Genomic DNA, 9,103 nt, shown 5'->3' with positions numbered 1-9,103 from the left:
AAAGATATGATTTGCTTTTCTCAATGGGACATCAGCTTGTTATGTACAAGGAAGAGAAACCCCCATGCAGGTTGTTGCTATTATATGAGGTATGGTGACTGGTTTAATTCAGCATTTTAGTATAACAGCTTATTTAATGTCTCCAACAGGATTTCAACACAATTTCAGCACAGAGATAAGAGAGGAAAGAGAAATATAGATCATGCTCTGTCAAGGAAGGAGAGGGAGGAAAGCTGTGGGCAGCGCACCCTCAGAACTTAAGCATGAGGGTGCTCAGCAGTACTAGGGTGACCACCTGCCTCAGTTTGCCCAGCATTAAAAGCTTCCTGGAATTTAAGGCAGTGCTTAAACCAACAAAACCCAGCACAAACCAGGATAAGTTGGTCACCCTATTAGGCACCAGGAAAATATTGTCCAAAATAATATAATACCACTGAAAGGCTCACTTTGTCTAATTTCAAAAGTGGTCTTAGGGTTAGTAACAGCACACAGAGCAGCACGGACCTGCCCCTGCCAGGTTATCAGTTGGTTAGAGTAAAATGCTAATGAGCCCAAGGCTAAAGGTTTGGTTTGATTTCCCAGGAAACTTTGCTCTCTTCCACAATCAGAAACTGTGTACTTTTCTTAAGCCAGCCATTCTGCAATGTTGCTGACTAATGACAAGGGGAACAAGGAGAAAGAGCATAGCTCCTGCGGAACAAATCCTTCGCTGGTGCCAGTAACGAGGGTGGAGGGACACTGATGTTTTCTTTGTGCATGAACATTTGTCACATGAAGAAGCTCATTTTCTGAACTTATTTGTTAGCAAAATGCATATCTAGGTGACAATAATGACACATATTGCAAATCTCTATTATACATCCTCCTATGTATTTCATCCTAATCCTGTGAAATCAACACGACAGATATCAAACAGAGCAGAGTTGGGATCACCTCTGGTTGCCCAACCAGCAAGCAACAGAGGCAAACTCAAACTCTCACCTCCTACTGTTTGTTAGTTTGTATTTGTTGTTGTTGTTTGGGGACAAGTCACAACCTCCTGTAACCCAGCAAAACATGCAAACTGAAGGTTGAGTTTCCCTTCACTTTGTGCATGTCACTTCCATAAGAACTCCAGAATGCTTCGGGTCCCAAGGGCCAGGGAATGCGGCCTTGAAACTCCTGTGCGTCCTGTAAACCATTGACTGCAACACGCACAGTGGGTTGGTTATTTCCTGTGTGGGTACAGGCATAAAGCACATCCACATTTCTCACCCTGGTGGTCAGGCTCCGGTGGTTAGAAAGAGCATCCTGCTTTTAATGTTTAGATGCTGCCAGCCTCTCCACCTCATTGCTTTGTTTTGTTTTGTTTAGGTGTTTACTTTTCCATGCTTTTCGGATTAAATTCAGATTTAGTGGTGTTCATCTGAGTGAACTCAAAGTTGAATTTCCCAAACATGTTTATTTCTTCTTTAGAGCAAATATAGGTAGGATGAAAACCACCCTGTGTCACACTGATGAGTTACTCATTAACTGACTTTAAAAAAAAAAAATAGCCTCAGCTAGATTAGGAGTCATGTGAAGAAAGAGCTTCCTGCAATGCAAGGACTGTGCAAAGCTGAAATGCAGAGATTTTTGTATTATTTGGGAGACTCGGAAATGAGCTTTTAAGGTTATTCCTTGACTTGGGGATTGATAAGCGCACAATGGTGAAGAAAAGGCTGCCTTCCAGTGACACGGTGTTCCGATTTGAGGCTCCGGACAGCCCACAGAAGGCCAACGTGGAGGCCTCACGCAGCTCCACAGACAGCCCCAGCTCAGTGTTCCTCAGGTGGGTACAGCCTGGCCATCCCCGTCTGTCCCCCTGGTGACCTCAGCTACCCACCTGGTGATCCTTGGAGAGCTCCTTTCTCATTCCCAGAGGGAGAGATCCGCCATGGGAGGAGGTGTAGCCTAGGCATCCCGACCAGTGGATCTGAAGGGGGTATGTAATAAAGAATGTAATCGTCTGAGCAAATAGAACTAGTACTACTATTAAGGGAAAATAATTTTTAGTGCCTTCTTTAGTACTTTCTTAATACTGGATAACTGGCCGCTGTGCAATTCCTCAGTTCTTGGCTTACTCTCAGGTTCATAGGATGTGAAAACAAATCATTGAATCCCAAATCTACTTTGGTTTCAAAATTACATGAACTATTATTAAAATAATTATTATTAAAATATTAAGATAATTGCCTTCTTTTTGCCTTTCCAATTTAAATTTAAAATAGCACCAACTGTGCTCTGGTTCAAGCATTTACTGCATAGTGATATATAGCAGTTTCGGCCAATTCAGAACATATTCATTTTAGCTGTAAACACCAATATCCAAATCAACACATTCATATCCATATCAACACCACTCTAATAATTACTTTTTTAATGAACATTTATTTTTCAATGCTTTATTCATTTTGTCTCATTATAATCATCTAGAAAATTTTAGAATGTAGAAATTAAAAGTGGAAATTACATATTCAAAAAGTTTTTTCATCCAATTTTCATGTAAACTTTAAGGTAGCATTCATGTAAACTTCTCAGAATAACCCCCACACCCAAACTTTAATTTTTTACAGCACCATATCCAGAAATTCAAGAGTTAAACATAATCATTATTTTATTTTTTAATTGTTTTAAATCATTTATACAATAAGTACTTTAAATTATAGCTTTTAAAAATTTAATAGAGAACAAAGAAATTCCATTGTATTTAATTGCATTCACATATCAGAATGTCAGGTTATGAAAATAAATTACTTTTAAAAAGAAGTTTTAGAAACCAAAAAAGTGAATGTGTGCAAATTGTTTCTTAATATATCTATTTTCAAGTTACTTAATTTTTCTATCTATTATTAAAATGAGTCTATCTTACTTTCATTAGTAGCTGAGCAAGGGTATAATTCTGTGACTTAATATGTAAAACTTAGGCAAACAATGACAGACAAAGAGAAAAAATAAAATGTAAAACTCACACATTATTTTTCTATTTTGCTAAGCTTCTAGTGACTCTCGAATTGCTTTGTGGAACCCATTTCTTAAGTAGACTGTTATGCAAATTCTTCCTTGGAGCTCAAGTTCTAACCAGGAAAAATTAAATTAAAATATATCAACAAACAAATGAGTATTAAATATAAAGTATAATTGAAATAAAATAAATATGACTTTCATAATTATAGACAAATAGAATAAAAGTAAAATAAAACCTGCATCAACCTAAATTCAAGCCTCTTGCAAAAAACAACCCAGCCTATGTCACCTGCATATTTGAGTATTCAGTACCAATTTCTATGTTAACACCTATAAGTGGTTTTTAAAAATGTGTATTGGAACCATTCTAAAAACACTTGAGGTATCTCTAAATAGTTCAGGCATTGAAGGACTTTTAGTCTAGTTGAAAGATCTATTTAATGTATTGTGTAGAAAATCATTGAAAATAATTTGTGGAAGCATTCAGGCAGACATTGGTTAAATCTTTGAGTCAAAACTAAGACCAAGTAAACACTTCCCTTTACCTTCTAAATAAATATTGAGAATTTATGTGGCTGTTTTAGTATCACATTATCCTTTCCATGAGCTAGAGATAATAAAATGTACTTACAAATCAACAAGCCACTTCAAATAGGCACAGATACAATTTACACAGTGTTTTTATTCAGTCACTCAATTCAACAAAATTTATTAACTATTATATGCCAGTCTATGTAGAAGACACAGAGGTTACAATCATGAGTGAGATAGACTTAGTCCCTGCTCTCATAAAGATTATTAGTTTAATGTTGAAGACAGGCAAAAAACAATGAATGAATGTATATGTACATACATAAATACATAATTGAAAAATTAATATGTGTTGTAGGAAACAAGTCAAAGCTGAGGCAGAGAATAAGATAGAGAAAAGTAATTTAGATGGGATGGTAAGTAAAGGACTCTCCAAGGAAGTGGTATTTAGAATGGCTTAGAACCAATCGTCATAAGACTGAGAAGAAATATGGTTGTCCTGCAGCAGGAAAGATAGGGAAGAAGTCTTAGAGGAACCTGGGGAGAGTGGCACCCATGAAATCAGAGAGATCAACAGATGATGAGGGGGGTTCGCATTCTATTCTAATTGTGACAGGAAGCCACTGAGGATGTAGACTAGGAAAGTGTCTTAATGTGACGTTCGCTTTAAAAGAGCACTTTGGCCCACTTGTGGGTTATTTCCCATTGTCTGAGCATTCAAGCAAGGCTACATCTTGCTTAGGAGAGTTAGAATTTTCCCAGCAGAATTTCTCCAGCAGCCGTCATTGCAAGGAGCAAAAGGACCTCTAGTCTCTTTTCGAAACTTCACCAGATACTTCCCCACCATATACCTATACAAAACATTCAATATTTTCTCAATACACATGCTCTATCTAGTTGCCAGGCTGTTGAACATGCTGGAAGTTCCTTTTGACAGTCTCAAAAGTTGCTAAACGCTTTCAGGATGCACCTTTGTGTATCTTGAAGTATTTGGTGAAGGTCTAGTTTCAGCTCTGGAAACTTCCCTGGGCGCTGCCCCTCCCCGTCTCTCAGAACTAGCAGCCTTTTCTTAATTGTCGGCAGGCACAAAATTCTGTATGAACCACTTATAATTACGTATTACCATCAGGATGTATTTATTACAAAGCCAATGCAGCTTAAGCTTCTACCCTCACTTACGAAACAGCTTCTACAGTCCAAAGCCCTGGGAGGGCCACTAGTAAGGTCTTCAGACAGTCCTACGTTCTTGAAAAATTTGCAGATAGTGTTTTAACTGCAATTATAATTTCCGCCTCTCTCCACTCCAATTTTCCCTCTGTCACACTTTTCCTCCACTCAGGTATGTAGCCAAAGGCATTTTTGGCATTCGGACCTAAGGGGAAGTTGTTCAGAGATACATTTAGTTTGGTATTCATAGAATCTATTTATGGGATTTGCCTTCATTTCTATGTGCACATAAGTTATCACTGGCTGTATGGCATAGGAATGGCTATACCGCCACCCGCCAGCCAATATACACTGCTCTGGGGCATGGTACAGACCCACAGATTGGATCATGATATGAACAGGGTGCCATGCATCAGAAGTGTGTAGGTGGTGGAAAAGAACATGAGCTTGAAATGTACAGAGCCAGAAAATAGTTTCTGACAAATTTTTCTAATCATCAGGTATAGAAATCATCAGATATATAAATACATAAAGTGGTAGATTCTATTTTTTTATTGCCTCGTCAAGACAGTTCTCTCCTATTAGGACTATATACTTGATAGTGCAGCTGATATAATTATACCAGCCTTATTCTTTTTCCTTTTTGATAATTGTGCATAGTAGACTTTATCAGAATTCTTGTGTTTATAAGGCACAACCCCAAAGAAATACTAAAAACAGCCACTGTATTTGTGTATGTGTCACATAGTAGATTATCATGACATTATCAAAACAGAGTTTGCATTTGAAAGAAAAAAAAAATTTTTTTTTTTGAGAAGGAGTCTCATTCTGTCACCCAGGCTGGAGTGCAATGGTGCAATCTCAGCTCACTGCAACCCCTACCTCCAGGGCTCAACTGATTCTCCTGCCTCAGCCTCCCAAGTAGCTGGGATTACAGGCACCCACCACCATGCCCAGCTAATTTTTGTATTTAGTAGAGATGGGGCTTCACCATGTTATCCAGGATGGTCTCAAACTCCTGACCTTAAGTGATCTGACTGCCTCAGTCTCCCAAAGTACTGGGATTAAAGGCATGAGCCACCATGCCCGGCCAGAAATCTTTAACCTATCAATAAAAAGGTAAGATTTTTTTCAAGAGAAAAAAACTAAACCACCTTCTTTTCTCTTTACTGAAAATATTATGAAGCTGTTGTCACATGAAGAGATCAATGAGTATAAGCTAAAAATTATAAGAAAATATCATAGAGTATATCAGACAGTTAATTCATAAGAGCACCATATTACCCACTCCTGGGTAGTGGTGGGTGTGTGGGTGTGTGTTTGTGGGGTTTTTTTTTTTGTTTTGTTTTTGCAGCTATTGATTCTCAGCTTGGTCACTGTTGGTGTATAGCAAAGCTACTAATTTGTGTACATTAATTTTGTATCTGGAAACTTGGCTGACTTCATTGATCTGTGTTAGGAGCTTCTTGGATGAGTCTTTAGGGTTTTCTAGGTATACAATCATATCACAGGCAAAGAGTGACAGTCTGACTTCCTCTTTACCAATTTGGATGCTCTTTATTTCTTTCTATTTTCTGATTGCTCTGGCTAGGACTTTCAGTACTATGTTGAATAGAAGTGGTGACAGTGGGCATCCTTGTCTTGTTCCAGTTCTCGGGGGAATGCTTTCAGCTTCTCCCTGTTCAGTATAATGTTGGCTGTGGGTTTGTCATAGATGGCTTTTATTACCTTAAACTATGCCCCTTGCATGCCAGTTTGGCTGAAGGTTTTAATCATAAAGGGATACTGTATTTTGTCAAATGTTTTTTCTGCATCTATTGAGACGATCATATGATTTTTGTTTTTAATTATGTTTGTGTGGTGAATCACATTTATTGACTTGTGGATGTTAAATCACCCCTGCATCGCTGGTATGAAACCCATTTGCTCATGGTGAATTATCTTTTTGATATACTGTTGGATTCAGTCAGCTAGTATTTCGTTGAGGATTTTTGCATCTATGTTCATCAGGGAAATTGGTCTGTAGTTTTCTCTTTTTGTTATGTCCTTTCCTAGTTTTGGTATTAGGGTGATATTTTTCTGTTCAACTAGTCCTTGTATCATTATATAATGTCCCTCTTTGTCTATTTTAACTGCTGTTGCTTTAAAGTTTGTTTTGTCTGATACAAAAATAGCTACTCCTGCCCACTTCCGATGTTCATTTGCACGGAATATCTTTTTCCACTCCTTTACCTTGGGTTTATGTGAGTCCTTATGTGTTAGGTGAGTCTCTTAAAGACAGCAGAGACTTGATTGGTGATATCTTATCCATTCTGCCATTCTGTATCTTTTAACTGGAGCATTTAGGCCATTTACGTTCAACATTAGTATTGCGATGTGAGGTGCTATTCTATTCATTGTGCTATTTGTTGCCTGAATACCTTGGTGTTTTTTCATTGTGTATTGTGTTATTGTTGTATAGGTCCTGTGAGATTTATGCTTTAAGGCGGTTCTATTTTGGTGTATTTTGAGGATTTGTTTCAAGATTTAGAGTTCCTTTAGCAGTTCTTGTAGTATTGGCTTGGTACTGGTAAATTCTGCATTTGTTTGTCTGAAAAAGACTTTATCTTTCCTTCATTTATGAAGCTTAATTCCACTGGGTACAAAATTCTTGGCTCATAATAATAATTAATTGTCTTAAGGAGGCTAAAGATAGGACTCCCCTCTAGCTTTAGGGTTTATGCTGAGAAATCTGCTGTTAATCTGAAAGGTTTTCCTTTATTGGTTACTTGATACGTTTGACTCACAGCTCTCAAGATTCTTTCCTTCATCTTGACTTTAGATAACCTGATGACTATGTGCCTAGTCAATGATCTTTTTGTAATGAATTTCCCACATGTTCTTTGAGCTTCCTGTATTTGGATGTCTAGACCTCTAGCAAGGCCAGGGAAGTTTTCCTCGGTCATTCCCTCAAATATGTTTTCCAAACTTTCAGATTTCTCTTCTGTCTCAGGAACCCAATTATTATTAGGTTTGGTTGTTTAACGTAATCCCAAACTTCTTGGAGGTATTGTTCATTTTTTAAATTCTTTGTCTTTGTTGGATTGAGTTAATTAAAAAACCTGTCTTCAAGCTCTGAAGTTCTTTCTTCTACTTGTTTGATTCTATTGTTGAGACTTTGCAGTATATTTTGTATTTCTTAAGTGTGTCCTTCATTTCCAGAAGTTGTGATTGTTTTTATTTATGCTATCTGTTTCTCTGGAGATTTTTCAGGCCATATCCTGTAACATTTTAAAAATTTCTTTAAGTTAGTATTTACCTTTCTCTAGAGGCTCCTGGATTAGCTTAATAATCGACCTTCTGAATTCTTTTTCTGGCAATTCAGAGATTTCTTCCTGATTTGAATCCATTGCTCGTGAACTAACATGGTCTTTTTGGGGTGTTAAAAAAAAACTCATTTTGTCATATTACCAGAATTGTTTCTCTGGTCCCTTCTCATTTGGGAAAACAATGTCAGAGGGAAGATATCGGGCTCAAGGGCTGCTGTTCAGATTCTTTTGTCCCATGGGGTGATTCCTTGATGTGGTGCTCTCCTCATTCCCCTAGGGACGGGGCTCCCTGAGAGCCAAACTGCAGTGATTATTATTTCTCTTCTGGCTGTAGCCACTCAGCAGAGCTATGAGGCTCTGGGCTGATACTGAGGAGTGTCTGCAAAGTGTCCTGTGTTGTAATCCATCTTCAGGTCTCTCAGTCATGGATACCAGTACCGGCTCCAGTGGAGGTAGCAGGGTAGTGAAATAAACTCTGTGACTTACTTTTTAAGTGAAGTTTTAAATTTCATGGAAATTTATATTGGATGAATTCAGCGTAAAGTCCTTACTTTCATTAAAAAGCTTTTGATTTTTGAACAGATAAAAAAATCTATCGGGTTCATTTATATGCTTTCACCTCCAAAGATGTTTATTATTTATTTAGGCTTCATGTTTCATAAAAACCAATCCAGGCCAGGCGTGGTGGCTCACGCCTGTAATCCAAGCACTTTGGAGGCCAAGGCGAGCGGATCACCTGAGGTCAGGAGTTCAAGACCAGCCTGACCAACATGGTGAAACCCCGTCTAAAAAAAAACCAATCCAGGCAAATGTAATTGAATTGAAGGTTCTAGGAGTGGCCTCCTTGTGTAATTATGCAGAAGACCTAGCATGGAGCTACATGTGGCAAATTGGGAAGCCCTGCCAAGAAGCACATAAGTGATGAGTGAGTGCTTGTATATGTAGCCCAGCAGTAACAATAATCATCTCTTCTATTTGCACAGTGGACTCTCAGCTTACTCATGGGAACTTTTTATAGGCATTACTTTATAAACCTTGCTGGCCTTTCACTGTGGTAGATGGATTACAGTTATTCTCTGCATTGCTTAGATGAAGTAGGCAGGTAACAGGAA

At 38.0% G+C, this 9,103-nt stretch overlaps 1 protein-coding gene across 2 annotated transcripts in view; it reads left to right on the top strand.

Annotated features, from left to right (window-relative positions):
• Positions 1–1,558: 1,558 nt before the first annotated feature.
• The window catches only part of GRAMD2B (GRAM domain containing 2B), a 115,738-nt gene continuing 108,193 nt past the window's right edge, over positions 1,559–9,103 (top strand). For both annotated transcript variants that reach the window (XM_017501009.2, XM_017501010.2), the window contains exon 1: positions 1,559–1,810. In XM_017501009.2, coding sequence (XP_017356498.1) covers positions 1,686–1,810 — 125 coding nt within the window. In that variant the 5' untranslated portion in view covers positions 1,559–1,685. The remainder of the gene's footprint in view (positions 1,811–9,103) is intronic.

This window comes from Cebus imitator, unplaced genomic scaffold (assembly GCF_001604975.1).
Source record: "Cebus imitator isolate Cc_AM_T3 unplaced genomic scaffold, Cebus_imitator-1.0 Scaffold275, whole genome shotgun sequence".
Lineage (NCBI taxonomy): Eukaryota > Metazoa > Chordata > Mammalia > Primates > Cebidae > Cebus > Cebus imitator.
This window is presented reverse-complemented; position numbering and strand designations above follow the sequence as displayed.